At 48.1% G+C, this 15883-nt stretch overlaps 6 protein-coding genes across 6 annotated transcripts; 2 read left to right on the forward strand and 4 right to left on the reverse strand.

Annotated features, from left to right (window-relative positions):
- Positions 1-58: 58 nt before the first annotated feature.
- On the reverse strand, positions 59-1355 carry N7519_000945 (L-threonylcarbamoyladenylate synthase; the record flags this gene model as incomplete). The annotated part of the gene is made up of 2 exons (XM_057287723.1): positions 59-1026; positions 1055-1355. The coding sequence occupies 2 exons, from the start codon at positions 1353-1355 to the stop codon at positions 59-61; spliced, it is 1269 nt and encodes a 422-aa protein (XP_057153806.1).
- A 573-nt stretch (positions 1356-1928) lies between these two features.
- N7519_000946 (putative DUF814 domain protein) lies at positions 1929-5398 on the reverse strand (the record flags this gene model as incomplete). Its single annotated transcript, XM_057287724.1, has 5 exons — positions 1929-3561; positions 3612-4066; positions 4120-5190; positions 5250-5318; positions 5366-5398. The coding sequence occupies 5 exons, from the start codon at positions 5396-5398 to the stop codon at positions 1929-1931; spliced, it is 3261 nt and encodes a 1086-aa protein (XP_057153807.1).
- Positions 5399-6951: 1553 nt separating this feature from the next.
- N7519_000947 (uncharacterized protein) lies at positions 6952-7395 on the forward strand (the record flags this gene model as incomplete). Its single annotated transcript, XM_057287725.1, has 3 exons — positions 6952-7035; positions 7104-7242; positions 7346-7395. The coding sequence occupies 3 exons, from the start codon at positions 6952-6954 to the stop codon at positions 7393-7395; spliced, it is 273 nt and encodes a 90-aa protein (XP_057153808.1).
- Positions 7396-8174: 779 nt separating this feature from the next.
- On the reverse strand, positions 8175-9064 carry N7519_000948 (60S ribosomal protein uL16; the record flags this gene model as incomplete). The annotated part of the gene is made up of 3 exons (XM_057287726.1): positions 8175-8574; positions 8645-8819; positions 9040-9064. The coding sequence occupies 3 exons, from the start codon at positions 9062-9064 to the stop codon at positions 8175-8177; spliced, it is 600 nt and encodes a 199-aa protein (XP_057153809.1).
- Positions 9065-10459: 1395 nt separating this feature from the next.
- On the forward strand, positions 10460-11349 carry N7519_000949 (putative L-cystine transporter; the record flags this gene model as incomplete). The annotated part of the gene is made up of 2 exons (XM_057287727.1): positions 10460-10924; positions 10999-11349. The coding sequence occupies 2 exons, from the start codon at positions 10460-10462 to the stop codon at positions 11347-11349; spliced, it is 816 nt and encodes a 271-aa protein (XP_057153810.1).
- A 587-nt stretch (positions 11350-11936) lies between these two features.
- Positions 11937-12239, reverse strand: N7519_000950 (uncharacterized protein; the record flags this gene model as incomplete). Its single annotated transcript, XM_057287728.1, has 1 exon — positions 11937-12239. The coding sequence occupies one exon, from the start codon at positions 12237-12239 to the stop codon at positions 11937-11939; it is 303 nt and encodes a 100-aa protein (XP_057153811.1).
- Positions 12240-15883: the final 3644 nt, after the last annotated feature.

Raw genomic sequence — 15883 nt, forward strand, 5'->3', positions numbered from 1 at the left:
AAAACACCCAAGTCTTGGAATAAAAGAAAATATACGTAATCGTAGCCCATCTTCAGGACTAAACTCGCAGTTCGGCACCAGCAGCCTTTCGTAGCCGGTTCATGACAGCTGCAGCCAGGTCACCCTCGCGATCTGACACACCTTCCACGTAGATAACATCCACATCAAGCTCATCCAGCCCGCGTAGGGCGGCAAAGAGACCATGCGCGATGGAAACTGCATCCGAGCCAAGATGGTAATCATATGCGACCTTCGTGCAGCTACTTGAGTTTCCATCCTGTAGCACGGGAACCGGGAAACTGACAACGTTCCCAATGGGAGAAGGCACGGGGTTCATGGTCGTGGCGATGTCATCTTCCGAAGCGAGCCCCAAGCCGAGCTCCCAGTTCCGCGTGCGAATAATACCAATTTTGTGTGCGCCAATGGCTGTATCTTTCAAGTCCTTTAGGACATGTTTCATCACTCCGGCCGGGTTTGATGTCGGCTCGAAGAGAACAACCCGTGCTTTTGGCGAGTAATGGCGGTACTTCATGCCCGGTGCGCGTGGAACCTCCTTCACGTCTAGCGTGCCGTCTTTGTAGCCGACTGCTACACTTTCCCACCCTTCGCATTTCCGTATTTCGTCGATGCCGATGCCGCCGGGGCGAAGAACCACTGGTGGGTCACATAACCCGTCGACCACGGTGCTTTCGACGCCAACGCCAGATGCGCCGCCGTCAAGAATCAGGTCGATGCGGTCTTTGAGATCGTGGTATACGTGCTGCGCGGTTGTTGGGGATGGTTTGGTGGATGCATTTGCAGATGGCGCGGCGAGGGGACGGTCGGCTGCGTGGATGAGTAGGCGTGCCAGTGGTGAAGAGGGCATGCGGACGCCGAAGGTGGTCAGGCTAGAGGTGACCTCTGACGCCAGTATGGATCCGGATGGGTTAGGTAGAATAATTGTCAGTGCGCCGGGCCAGAATCTATCGATCAGAGGCTTGTAGATCGGGGGGGAGGGCGATTGGCGGCGTCTTGGTTGAGCTAGGGCTGCCTTGAGAGGTGGGATTTAGGAGACGCTCAAGCATGTCGAGTGAGTCGACATGAACGATTAACGGGTTGTCTGAGGGCCGCTGTTTGGCGCGGTAGATTCCCTGGACCGAAGAACTGCGCGTGGCATCGGCTCCTAAACCATATACTGTCTCGGTAGGAAAGGCAACTGGAATGTCACTAGACCGGAGGAGTTTGGCAGCTTCTTCGATGGCTTGCGACTCGGGCGTTTTTTGCTTGCGCTCCTTCTCCCACCATTCCGCCAGAGATAAATCGCCGGGCCCTTCGCTGAGCCGTTGGACGGGGACAACTCGCGTTTTTGTAGACATTGTGTTCAAGAGTCTGGCACAACTGCGCTGACAGTGGCCGGCAAAAGCGCGAGTGAAAAACAACGTGATGTTTGAGAAGACTCAATGACGCACCATTCGGGCGCACACGCTATCAGATGAGGGGCGAAATGATGCCCGAGAGGCCGGGTTCTGGTTGCGCGGGGCAAAGTCTTCTTTTTGCTCGTCGGCGTAGAATCAGAAGTCGTCTCTAGCGTACATTGACTATCATTCTGCACAATACCGTCAGAAGCGATAAGAGGCCCTATATTGAAGATCGCGAGAAAATCGGTTCGGGTCATGACGTCGGATGACTCAGCTCATCAACACCGACAACGGTATTATGATTGGCAATAGATTTGGAAGAATAGGGGTTATTCATGATTGCATGAGGTTGAAATAAGTGTAGATAAACTAGTCGAAGCGGGGTTGTGGTCGATCAGCTGGCATAAAGAGACCAGGTTTGGTATACATCGGCTTGACACCAAAGGTACCACCTAGGCATCTTGTATAACCTCGTTGAATTGAATCCAAAGCTCTAATCTATGTGCTCTCTAATGTATACACAAGACTCAATCATTTCTTCTTGCCCTTACTACCTCCTTTGCCACCTCCACCTCCACCTTTTCCACCTTTGCCCTTACCCTTCTCACCACCTCCTCCGCTTCCAACTCCTGCAGTCATGATGCGCACCTTGCCCACAACCATAGTGTTGATAATCTCTGTGTCCTTCCAACCCTTGATGAGCTCTCCCTCCCGTTCCCGGAGGCGTTCAGCATCAGCACGAGAGATCCCGACATCTTCGGCGTGCTCCTTCTTGACCTTCCCGGTCGTGGTCTCGGACACCCACCGACCAATGATCTCCTTGACGGCCTTGCCCTTCTTCACTGAGCCAGGCTGCAGCTTAACTTTGTATTTGTAGCGTCCAAGGGCAGCCCATGGGGCGCATACTGGAATAGCAGCAATAATTTCGTCATCCGGAGTCGGTGTGCCCACAAGGGCTGGAATCCAAGTGAGATCTGCAGCTTCTGCGGCAGCTGTCTCCTCGTTGTAGTCGTCCGTTCCATTTTCCGTGAATTGAGCCTGGCGTTTCCGCTCGGCCTCGGCGGCACGCTCATGCTGGGCCCGGCGTCGCTGCCTTTGCGCCTCGGCCTCTCGCTCACGCTGTTCCTTGGCTTCAGCTGCCTTGGCCGCCTTAGCTGCTTTGCCTTTGTTGGCACCCACTAAACGAAGAGCAAGTTCCCGCTCATCTTCGTCTTGATGAGCATACTTGGCAGCAGCGCGCTTGTCTTTCGCCCGCTTGCCGCGAGTGGGAGCGATACGTGGTGCAGCTGGTTTTTCCTCAGCGGGACGGTCAAGAGGCTTGCCCTGTCGCAAGGTACGTCGCTCTCGAGCGTTCAAATTCGGTTCTTCATTTTGTTCGAGCACAGAATTTTGACCTGCTGTTCCTGCTGTCGTTGTGGTTTCTTCGCCCTCCGGCTGATCTTCTGCAACTTCTTGCTCCGGCTCATCCTTCGATTCTTCTTCCGGCTCAGACTCAGGGTCCGATTCTTGACTTGGCTGAGAGGTCAGGGGCTCCGAGTTGCCTCGCTGGAGAGGGTTTCTGGTGGCGACTTTCTCATCTTCATCCTCATCTTCAGATCCCGCATCTTCCTTCTCTGCCTCTTCGGTGGCCTCTTCGGTAATCTCTCCAGGGCCCTGTTCGGCGGTCTCTGTCTGCTCTGGGGTTTCTGGCTCTACGGCATCCTTCGCCTCAGAAGCCTCTGTCTCATCTGTAGTAGTTATAGCGGCTTGCGGAACGTCAGATGTGTCAAATCGCTGCTTGTGGTTCCGAACGCTTTCCTGGCTGATTTGGAACATAATACAAAATCCAAGAACCAGTTGCGATGGGGCCAAGAAGTTCTTCTCTCCCTTGATTTGGAAAACACCTGTGGGCATGATTCCGCTACCATTCTCTGCGATTTTCGATACCTGATGAGCATGCGCCCACCAAGCAGACATGACAGCCTTAGAATCCCAAGCACTTGACGTCGCGACGCAAAGGTTGCCGGCTTGGGATAGCGTGCTTGGGGAGATCGGTGCATCTGCACTACCGGCTCGGTTCTTCACCACGATCGGCGTCGCACCTTCAAGGTCAGCGTGCACAAAGATATCGCCCTTAGACAGATAACGTCGGTAGAGCAATTCGCTTTGCATAGCATCCCGTGCACTATTAATGTTAGTAGATATCACAACCCAGTGCTGAATGGGGCCACGTACCCTATGACCAAATATCCCTCTGAAGAAATGAAAAAGATAAATTTCTCGAACCAGAATGGCGTCCGAGCCTGTCGAAGCACTTGCTTCTCTTTCTTCAAGCCTCGCTTGAGGTCGGTTGTCACCTTCTTCTCGTGACTCTTCAATGCCTTCGCAGACGACTGGGTTGTCCTTTGTTCCTTCTCCGAGGCTTGCTTCTTCTGGTCGTAGTATTGCGATGCGTTCGCCCATGGGCTCAGGCCAAGGTCAATGTCTATTGTCAATAGCTTAGACTCTCGTTCCGCACGGGCTGTCTCTTGCTCTGCCTCGTTCTCCGAGTCCGAGTCTGATTCATCGCTGCTAGAAAACTCCTCGTCTTCATCCTCGTCGTCGCCGGCTTCCCCAAGAACTAGGGTGACTGTGTTTTCGTACAGTTTGAGGGGCAGCTTGATGGTCTGCGCCACTGGATTGCCGCGACCCTGTTCCATCTCAATCAGGCGCGCAATTTCACCCCAGTCCATTCCTGGGCCACTAATCCGTTGACAGCATCCATTGCCTCCTGGACTCGGTAAACGTTGTCCTGGATAGCATCCGCTTTGCGGATGTGAAGTTCCTGCACGTTTTTGAGCTCATCGATCCGCTTTTTGTGCTCCGACCGCACGGATTCGAGCTTCTTCTTGGCCGCTTCCTCACGCTCCGTCAATCGCGACTCGAGGCGTTGAGATTCAAGGGATGAGAAATACTCGTCGACCGTGGCATTGAAGCGTTCGAACTCCAGGATCTTTGTTCCTGGTTTGTTTTCAAACTGTCGAGGTTTGAAAGGGTGGAAGTCTTCGTACAGCAGAGCCGGGGCCTTTGACGCAGTCTCTCCTTCTGGGATGGGTCGCGTGTCTTCTTTCGCAACAATGTAGCCCGGATGGCTTTCCCCAGAATCAAAGGTGTTGGAAATTCGCCTCGATTCTTCTAGCACTTCTTTCACGGCCTGCAACTTATCTTGGCTCCCCAAGACTTGCTCCAGTGGAGTTGTAGTATCAAATTCCTTGATCGCAAAGACGTGGTCTAGAAGCAAGGGAGGGTATTCAGGAAAGCCTTGCGACAGTGCCTTGCGCAGAACATCCGTTCCCTTTTTCTTGGACTTTTTGGGTGCATTTCCCTCTAGGGCGAAAAGCGCCTGTGCGTTTTCCAGTGTCTGCAGAACTCGATCCGCTGTGATGTCCGGAACCCCATCATAGTTCTGTTTATTAGATACAGTGTACTTAAGTCCGACCTTGATCTCTTCCTGGCCCACACTGGCGGCAACTTGGCGGAAGACGGCAAGAATGTTGTATTCGCGGTCCGTCAAGATAATGTTGCCACCGGCAAAAAATTCGAGGAAGATATGGTATGCGCCATCGCTGAAAGAGAAGTCGATGATGCGATCGGTTCCAATTTGGGAGATACCTGTAATCCGACGAGACTTGAGGTACTTTCGAAGACGGGTCACAAAGGGTGAAGGTGTTGTTGCCGCGGTTCGCGAATATTGGGTAACATGAGTGCGAAAGCCGGAGTCAATAATGAGTTGGCGTCGGTGGTCTGGCTTGGCGAGCTTGAAAAGGAATATACGCTAATAACATACTAAATCAGCTCGGTAACCTTGATGGCATAGAAAAGAATTGAGCGTACCGAGGACAGATCGTAGATGTTGGACACTCGGAGGTTGACACACTCCGATGCCAATTCCTGCGTGATGACCTGGGGATGTTAGCGTGACATCTTCTTTGCAGTTAATTTGAAGATACCTTGACATCCAAAGAAGAGAATCTTTGCTTCATAGCTGTGTTTGTGAAGAGAGGGGAATTTTTTTGAGGGTGACGTATGCGGGGCTGGAACTAGCTGTACGAGGAAATCTACCATGCGAGTTAATACTGCCTGGCAGAAAACCAATCATTTACCCCACTCACCTGCGTAGTATGTAGATCCTGAACACCGCGTAAATATGGAACTTGTGCCTAGATCTGTTGAACTGGAATATCTCAGTGTATAGGATTAAAGGAAAGTGGTGTGTAATAGGAAAAGAGATATAAAGTTGGTCATCTTTTCAGATTTGATCAAGGCGGAACAAAAGGGCGGTGCATACCGCAACCAATAAAAGGTATTTCTACTCGGGGTCCTAATCCGGAATAGTAAGAATAGCGGCCATCGCGTGTTATTTTGTATACTTCAGCCCTCTATCACCTTGAAACTACTGCCTATACAGATTTCTTTGGTTTGCAAGGAGATATACTTGTAAATGATCCTAGAGAGTTACATGTATGTATAGGCCGGCACAGTTATACCAAAAACTCTCATATCCTCGCCTCATAACCTGAGCGACTTTTCCTCCCCGTATATATCTACGTATACATATCGGTGGACATGTTCTCTATTAGGTGTCACCTGCCTTGACGGTGTCCACTTCACGATCTCTAAATTGAAGGTTTTCCATTTTACAAGAAAGTTCCTTTTGGGAGCTCTCTGGAATGCATGGAGCAATCTGCAACTATCGAATTGAGGGGTGTCATCTCGACACCCCAACGATGGGCATCTAGATTTCCACTCTATGTCGCGCTGGAAGGCCTGTGTTACGGACAGATGTATCTGACTAAATTGCGGTTTCTTGATATGGATGGATGCCCCAGGTTGTTCTTCAAGGTGCACAGCACCACTAGGTGTCTCCTCTCATTTTAGTATTACGCCATGGGAATCTTCAACTGAGAAAAAAGAGACCCATTGAGAAATGACTAGGCAAATACCTTCGAAGTACGATGTAGGCTCCAGGCTAGTAGTGGTGCCGGTTATAAGCGGCTCCGAGCAATAAAGTAACATGCGTGCACATGCAGTATCGGAGCTCTGCACTCAATCGAATTGTTGTACGTTGGCTGGCAATTTGACGGATCAACAGTATTGTGTTATTGAGGTATGTGGTGGGTGGAAAGCTCTCTCTCCCTCGGTGGCCACCTGGGCAACAACGAGTGCTCAAGTCATATCACAAAGTCAATTTTTGCTTGGGACTCCCAATTGAGCCAAATTATTATTATATTATGTACTGTGCAATAGATAGATGTAGTATTCAATCCATTATCTGGCGCTGTAACCTTGACATTTCCAAAAGCTTGGATGATCTCACATTCCAACGAAATACCATTCCACAGATCACCCAGACAGCGGGTTTGTTGATGTTGAGATATCCATATTATAAAGAATGCATTGTCTCTCCTAGCACTCGGCAAATAGATTGACTGTTGATAAATCAAGGGCGTCCTGTGTTTCTCAACTCTTCCACTTTCATACTCCTAGTCTTCTATCGCTATACCACTATTAAGCCCACGTTCAACACCAATCCAAAATGAAGCTTACTATCTTCTTCCCTCTGGCTGCTTTCCTGTCTTTGACTATCGCTGATCCTCTGGATGACGCCAGTCCTGGCCTTGTATGCTGTCCCTATCTGGGTGTATAATTCGATTCGGAGGACTAACCACCTTGTCTTATCTCGAACAGATTCGGTGTATCAATGAAGCCACTGCAGTATCAGGCTGTATTTCCTCTGTTGATTACGAGTGCACTTGCCCAAGCCCAGCGTTCAAGGATGCGCTCGGTGTCTGTTTGGACGCTACTGGTAGCCCGGAAGACTTCGAAGGTATATTCCCCTCGCCCATTCCAGTCTTCTTGCTATACCTTTCAATTGGCCTCGCACCATATTGGAACTATTTGGAGACTTGGGCTAATTGACTTACTTTTAGTCGCCGGTGAATTGCATAAGGAACGTTGTGGTGGGTCGCCGCCTCAATAAGGAGCCCTGGAGGTTATATATACTTTGATGTCCATCTGATCTTTTATTTTTTTCGAGTGAACGGACATAGCAATGGGCTAAAGAATGAATGGGCCTTAGTTTACTTCCTAATAGCAAGTGTAAATCTGATTAGTCTCGAATGTTGTTGGTAGATGTAGTGTAGAATATGTGATATCCTACGGATATCACCTATATACCCAATAATGTAAGTCTAACGTCGGTCCGTTTTTATTTTGCACTCGAATTAGCGCCAGTTTCTTTAATAATACGCGTGCATGTAACTACTGAAAACTCGAGGGAAAAAGCAATGCAGCCTGCAGGACAATGTTATGCGATGGATGGTGCTGCAGCCTTCCGATGTGACCCATATTTTAGCCCTTTTTGTCTGCTCTGATCATCGAGGAAAAACCCCCATTATGGAGTTGGGTCTAGACTCCTGACAGTTTCGCTACCTCGTAGATATAATGTCTGCACCTCGCATTGATCTGTGCATGGTCGGAAAAGCTCGTGTTGCCCACTCCAGGGCTGCAACGAAAAATTATGTATTTACGGTACTGCCAGATAGATGGACAGCTCTACAGTGCAATATAGGCGAGCAAATGAAAAGACCCCTGGAAGAACTCCATCATTGCGATTGCACGATATTGATATCAATGAATGGGACAAGTTAAAGACAATAAGAACATTCAAGTATTTTCGTTCTGAACTTCATATTCTGATCAACCCATCACATTTAAGCAACGTTCTCGAAGGCAGTAGGGAAGCGCTTCATGTTCTGCTCAACGGGACCGTGGCCACGGAGGGAACTGAACGTAGGCACCGTCCTGGAGGAGCTTGCCCTCCTGGCGGAGCTGGACGTACTCCTCGCGGCGGACGGGGGTGAAGCCCCAGTTCTTGGAGACAATGATCTTTTGGCGACCGGGGAACTTGTACTGAGAGCGGCGGAGGGCCTCGAGAGCGGTAGCACGGTGGGCGTCACGGGTGCGGACGGACAGAATGATCTGGCCAATGTTCACACGGGCGACGAGACCCTGGGGCTTACCGAAGGCACCACGCATACCGGTCTGCAGACGATCGGCACCAGCGCAAGACAACATCTTGTTGATACGGACGACGTGGAAGGGGTGCACACGGACGCGCAGGTGGAAACCTTCCTTACCGGCGATCTTCACAAGGTACCTATTGAAATCTATGAGATTGTGTCCATGGATATCACGCGACAGATGTGGGAGCGGATCGAGTAACGTACTTGTTGGCGCAAATACGGGCGGCTTCGAGAGCCTCGGAGGACAGCTGCTCGTACTCGTTGGAAACCAAGTGGATGCAGGTAGGGAAGTCATCCACGTTAGCCTTCTTACGACCAAGATCGAAGATACGAATCTTAGGGTCGGGAACACCACGGTTGAACCGGGACTTGGGTAAGGCTGGATGTCGAGGTCTGATGTCAGCGAAACCGGCCCGTCTTAAAAAAAAAAGATCCAAAAAAATGCAGAAGCACAGTGCCACAAGCGTCACTCCTCATAGCAAAGGTAACATTCCGGTCATGGCGAGGTGGTCCGTTGGCGATGTATTGATGCACTCCCCACCACTAAGATAACCCGCACAAATCTTCAAAAGCTCGCGAAAATCGAAATCGGCACGCACCTTGTTCTTGCAGTAGCGGTAACATCTCGCGGGACGACGGGCCATTTTGAGTGTTCGAAGGGTGGTGATGGCACTTCCTGCGAACTGGGTATTTGTCGGTGGTTGTCGAGGGTTCGGAAGGAGAAAGAGAAAAGAGGGTTTCGCTGTGGTCACGGGTCTTGATTTCCAAGCAACTCTGTGGCAAAAGGGTTTAACCCTATTAATGCCTGAGCGCTCAGGCCTCAACCCAAGTTACAGTTACAGACTTTGATTGGTCCAAAGCTTTCTCCACTAATCCCGTTTTGGTCCACTTTTATCGTGCTGATAAATGGAGCACCCGGCTTTCCCGAGGGATTCATGGATGTCTACTCCCTAGGTTATTACCATTCGATTTTCACGTATACTTCGAGTCGTATCCTAGCTTGCGTAAGGAGCTAAAAACAAGTGAGCTCAACACAAAGCAATAAACGGCAAGTCCTTTGCTAGGCATAACTAAGAAACTAAAACAACCTATGGGTTGGGATCTGCATGCCGACCTAGTTACCGGTGGGCATAAGGAACTTGCTCTTCCCGATTATCAATCAAGGTTCGAAAGTCCTTAGGGTCATTACAGGTCACAAATACATACTCAATCCCCAATTGTGGAGCGATGACTTTGAACTGATGGTATGTGGATCTATGGACCGTTGACGTCGCGATGCTATCTCCGACGCCAATATCACCCACGCGGCCTTGCCCCCCTCGAGGGCCAACATGTGCTTATGGCATACGATTACTGTGGGCTACCTAGGTAGAAGTGACAAAATTGGTCAGCTGGACGTCACCATTGGGCGGTGCTTATTCAAGATTAATAATGCGGCTGTAAATGTTGCCGAACTCCCTTACACCCAGGAGACCCCCTCCATGCCGGGGTTGTTGAAGGGAAATGTGACAGTGTTCTATACGGGAACTACCCAGCTGTTCAGCGCATCAGGAAATGCCTATGACTTATATCAGGATTTGGATTCTACCATCCAAGCGTTGTATGCGAGGGACCCAGCATGAGGTTGAAGAGCTTCAAACCGTTGCGAAGGCAAGCTTGTCCAACATGACGAAGAAGTATTCAAACGTAGCTTTAGTTGTAATTCTATGTTCTGATATTCTAAGATACATGATTTCAATTCCAATAGCCCTGACAAAAGCCATCCCACGAGCGCCATGATAAATGGCTTTCCTTGGGGTCTTCCACAGGGGACGAGAGGCATGACTCCGTAGATATAGTACTTCAAAGGTTATCTAGGTACCTGTAATGACATTCATGTCGATGTCATCGCCGTTGAGGCTCTTTTGAGGTTGAACTCTGGATACCTACCCCGAACTCCGGGGTCTATTCCGAAGGCTGGAATGCGGATGATCCTTTAATTTCCATTGATAATTTTCTGTCCACCTTGCCATTTTCATGATGAATGACACCTGGACAGAAAGCATCTCTCAAATCCTGGGCTGGGGCTATTTCGTCCTGTGGTCACTGTCATTCTATCCGCAAGTCCTGCAGAACCACGGCCGCCGCTCAACAGACGGCTTCTCTATTGACTTTGCTCTGCTCAACGTGCTCGGACTATCTGCGTACACCGTTTTCAACGCGTGCTTCCTCTTTTCCCCGGTTGTGCGCGCTCAGTATGCCCAGCGACATCCGCAGAGCCCTGAACCAACCGTCCAATGGAACGATTTCGTCTACGCCCTTCACGGGGCACTGATCTGTTGCTGGACCAGCAGCCACTTCCTATGTGCACGGTTTTGGAACTTTAATTCCAAGCAGCAGCGGGCGAGTACGCTAGCTCTCGTGCTCTTTTGGGGCTGCCTGGGGGTGGTCCCTCTGACCGTTCTGTGGGTTATGGTGTCGATGTCTTGGGAATGGATTGATGTGGTAAGAGGAAACCTGCTCCATGAAATTACTAACTATCCTGGAGTTAACATACGCTGACGGAACTATTCCTTAAGGTGTACGTGGTCGGCATGATCAAGGTGTTCCTCACGGCCGTCAAATACACACCCCAGGCAGCGATGAATTATCGGCGGCAGTCAACAACTGGGTTTTCCATCGGGGCAATCTTGCTAGATCTGTCCGGTGCGGTTCTGTCGCTGATGCAGCTGGTGCTGGATTCCTCGTTGCAGGCGGACTGGTCGGGCGCCGTTGGCAACATTGCCAAACTCCTGCTGGGCAACATCAGCGTTCTATTTGATCTAATCTTCATCTTTCAGCACTTTGGCCTGTATCGCGAACGATTGGCAGAGAATAAGCCAGGACTATCAGTGCGCGATCCTCTTCTAGATAGCAGGAATGAGGCATAGACATGTACATTCATATGACCAGGAACTTTTACATAGATTTGCAACCTAGATGAACTTGGAATGATACACGGAGGACCTTTTGGGTCCGATTCCTTCCCCCGAATGTATCATATGTAGTGAGCAAAAAAACTAGAAGACACTATAATGAGGTCTACTTCTAAATACAGATGTAGCCGATATCAGCTGGGAATAGTGCACTACTCAACAATTACATAATTAAACAATTATATTAAGTGGAATTTGAACTTAAGAGTTGCCCTTTGCTGGCCTGGGTGATGGAGTCAGTCTAATAGCCAAATATGTTGCCAGTAGCGAAGAAAACATCATGCCCATCAAGGGAGCATCCGAGGATGATCTGTAACAGCAAAAGCTAGACCCCGAAGGAAGGTTCATTCAACCTGGGACTAAAGCTAAAGGACGATGTGACAGGCCACATGGACTGGAGAGTGAGCCCCCCTTTGAGCAGATAAACGTTGTCCTCGATGTGGCATAGAGAAGAATGAGCAATGTGCAAGCCGGAAGTGTCCGTGAAATATATGAACCATCATAAATAAGGTCGTTGGAGCTGCACAGGATGTCTTCCAGGGCTAGGCGTTTCCCTCCTCAATTGCAGCCCAGATGAGCTCTGCAAATTCGTGGAGCAACATATCTTGGGTAATAACAAAATCCCAATCTCCTTCTCGTGGTTCATTCAATAACAAATGCTGAAATGGAATAATCAAATCTCCGCCCTGGATAGTGGGTTCCTGGCCATTTCCCCCTCGTTCTATCAAGATCCTCTGCGCAACTTGCGGTGCTGTACTGGCGTGCTGTGGAAATGACATTGCAGGAACCCAAGATTTGATTTCGATGTTTCCTGAACCTCGTTTGATGTCGATGGTGATGCCCATTATCATCCGTCCTTTTGATTCACGCAACCACCAAGCAATGTCTCTTTGCAGTTTTTCAGCGGTCTCTGAATATTCGACTTCAAGAACTAATGTTGGAAATTGATGTCCTTGCCGTATTGGACTCCATGCCCGGTCCGCTTGTTTTTTTCGATCCTCGCCATCGATACGGGTGGCTCCTAGACAGGAGATTCGACGAGAGACCTTCATTTGATGGGCGAGACGCATAAATCAAGTATTCGAACCGGGAAGCAGCTTCTTCGTGGGGGTGGCTGGGCAATTTGAGGATGAGGGTTTGAAGTGATAAGGAGTAATCAAGACGGCCGGGCAGCTGTTCGTCAAGTTCATCGAGTGCTTTTGATGGAAACGCTTTAATAACAACAAAGCAGTCGTGTGGTGATACGGAAGGCATGGGACTTTCTAGATCGCATTGGGGATTGTAGTGAAAGACTGGCGTGTCAGGAGGAAGGTGTGGCAGAAATCCATCCTCTACATCCGTGTCCGACACGATATTCCTACGTTCACACATAGCGGACGTTTCCCATACATTGCTCTTGTTTCTGATGTTCATGAATTGATGGAGTTGAGCAAAAGAACAAGTATACGGGGCTACATCTTAATGACATCACCTCCTCGCCTATACAACATACACCAGTGCTTCCATTAGTCCTCCATAATCGCTGCCACCTGGGCAGTCCCCTCCCGTTACTAAAAAAGACTACAAAAAAAGACTACAAAAAAGACTACAAAAAAGACTACAAAAAAGACTACAAAAAAGACTACAAAAAAGACTACAAAAAAGACTACAAAAAAAGACTACAAAAAAGACTACAAAAAAGACTACAAAAAAGACTACAAAAAAGACTACAAAAAAGACTACAAAAAAGACTACAAAAAAGACTACAAAAAAGACTACAAAAAAGACTACAAAAAAGACTACAAAAAAGACTACAAAAAAGACTACAAAAAAGACTACAAAAAAGACTACAAAAAAGACTACAAAAAAGACTACAAAAAAGACTACCTAAGAAGACCACTAAGGAGACCACAGCCGTATAAGCGGCCAATTATTCTTATTATAGGAATTAGGATATTGTAGAAATGGCACTGTAGAAGTTGATATTGTAGGAATTAATCATATAGACCCCAGTTTGTAGGTAATAGTAAACTGGCGGTATGACAGTCAAAATTTAATATGGAAACATACCATATGGCCCACTAGCGGCTATACGCTGCCGTCGTACGAAGGTTGAGTTGGTTGATATTATCTCGACAGATCGATACAGTTGAGCTGCGACAACTTTTGCCGGCTCTCCACACCTTTATTGGTGCTTGCTGCAGACCATTATACGAACTTAGCGTCGAGGTCTGTTGAAATAATGATAAGAGCGGGGGGAATATCTTCGCCTTTTCGGATCTAAATTGCTAACCAAGATGCAACTAAGTGGGTGTCCATCAAACAGCCATACGATAAAGTATTCTCTTTTTGGTTGAAGACTATGAGTCCAAGCACCTCAGCTTGTCAAACGGCACAAGCCCCGCCCGGTCATCAAGAGGAGATCCAGAATGTTCTCTGTAGAAGGAATTACCAAATAGAAATGTCTCTGGTCATAACAGCATGTAGGTATCTTCGCCAGGCCGGGTGAAAGGGGAGAGCCAATTTAGGGCCTAGCAAACCTTTGCGAACCAATCCTTTATAGGTCTTTATCTCCTTTATAGAGTCGATAAAGATGTTCTTTATATCCCGGGTCATATCCTTGGTTTTGCGCTTGAACTCGTACGCTACTAAGGCTATTATAGGATAGACATTGTGCTAACAAGTAGAGATAAGACTTTCAAAAACTTTATTACAGTTAAGTTCTAGAAATTCTATTTCTCTAAATCAGCGATCCTATGCCGTGGCGCTAAGGATAACGTCGTTATAGAGTTTATAGCTATATACTATAAAGTATAGAAGCGTTCCAACTATACACTGTTTAGTTCTAGCAGAATAGAGTCTGTACGTGCCTTTTAATAGTCTAGTAAGTATTAGTTAGGCCCGAGGAGGTAAGGTACCTTCGAGTGGCTGTCTGATAGTGGTAGCACGACTAAAATCAGTCAGTTTTAAGGTGAAGTTCCTATTAAGAAGATAGTTACTTATATAGTGTAGTGGAAACTCCTGGTGAACCACGACACGTGTAATTGTACATAGTCGTAGCCTGCAATATTTTGACAAAAATGTACCGAAGTAATACCTAGGTAATTGTTTGGGCATAGTGGTAAAATAGTTACAAGTGTCAGCACCATGTCGTCGACTGAGAATTTCTTCGACTCTCTTATTGACAAAAAAAGCATACTTGATAGTAGCCCATTTCTAGATGCGAACAGCCAGAGAGGACTAGAATCGTCTTATCGCCTTCTGCGCAACATAGTCAAACCCCCAGGATCGCGGCAGTCGCAAAACAGACATGATAAAGCACGACAACACCTTAAGAATATATACTCCATAGCGAAGCCCCTGTTTGTCCTTGTTACTGTTACAATCTCTATCACTGGTCTGGCATTATTAGCATTATTAGACTATCGGAAAGTATTTCCTCGTCCTGGAAACTGGCAGAAGAACAATGCACCCTCCCAAAAGTTCGAATCACACGCGATTGAGCTCATTCACGAGCTGGCCGACGAAAGAGAAAGAGGAGGTCTTGTGCATGTACAACGTAAATATTCCTTCCACTTGCTGAACGCGCTATAACTAAATTTTGCTTCTTTCCGCCCAAAAGAGCGTACAAAAAGTCGGACTTTTAGGATGCCGCGAGGTGTCAAATAGAAGGTGCGCGCCTCTCCTTCAGAGCCAACAACACTACAAAGGAGCCCAGTTGACCAACCCTCCCAATTCCAAGATGCCCTCTTAAAGTTTGGTAATATGTCTCCATTCTTTGCTTTATTAGGATTGTGCTGACAGAATTGCAGATAATGATAGGACCGAGAACGGCCTCGGTGCGCAGTTACCAGTTTCCGGGGGTTCAGGTTTGTCTATATATAAGCGTAGTTTCATAAACATGCTAATATGTCAAAGGTTCGCTCGGAGCCTTTACTGCAAATATTACTGATAAAGAGCCGATATCCTTCCTTCCTTCACAGCTCATTGGCTTCCTCTATGCGTATTAAGCCCATTTCCCTCATTTACAAGCCGGTAGCGGGCTACTTCGAATTAGTGGGCCTAACCTACATCTTTCATACTCTCTCGACAATTCGGCACCTCCATATATCCATACCAATCTTCAACTACCTCCCGGTCTAAATATCAACATCGAGATACGAGGGAATTGTGTTATTCCTTCATTCAGTATCTTTGGCTCTAGACGTCAGGCATCTCGGAAAAGGAAACGTCGCATTACTACATTTCTAAAAACGAGGCCAGTACGTCTATCACTGAGAACGATAATTCTTCGACCAGTCCCTGGTGTAAGGCCTGTTGCAAGTATGTCAATACTGCCCTCAGCAAGGCGCGAGTGGATGAAGCCCTTTCCCTCGTCTCCGTGTATTAGAACCGCAGGGGCAATACTTGAATCTAGAATTCTCCCGTTGAAATACTCTGTTTCAAGGACCACGGCCTTCCCATTCTATAAGGAGAAAGGTAAGCAGTTAAAGCACGCAAAACACACAGG

The sequence above is a fragment of the Penicillium mononematosum genome (genome assembly GCF_028829835.1).
Source record: "Penicillium mononematosum strain IBT 11891 chromosome Unknown utg000001l:1.0-4488741.0:1.0-4491989.0, whole genome shotgun sequence".
Lineage (NCBI taxonomy): Eukaryota > Fungi > Ascomycota > Eurotiomycetes > Eurotiales > Aspergillaceae > Penicillium > Penicillium mononematosum.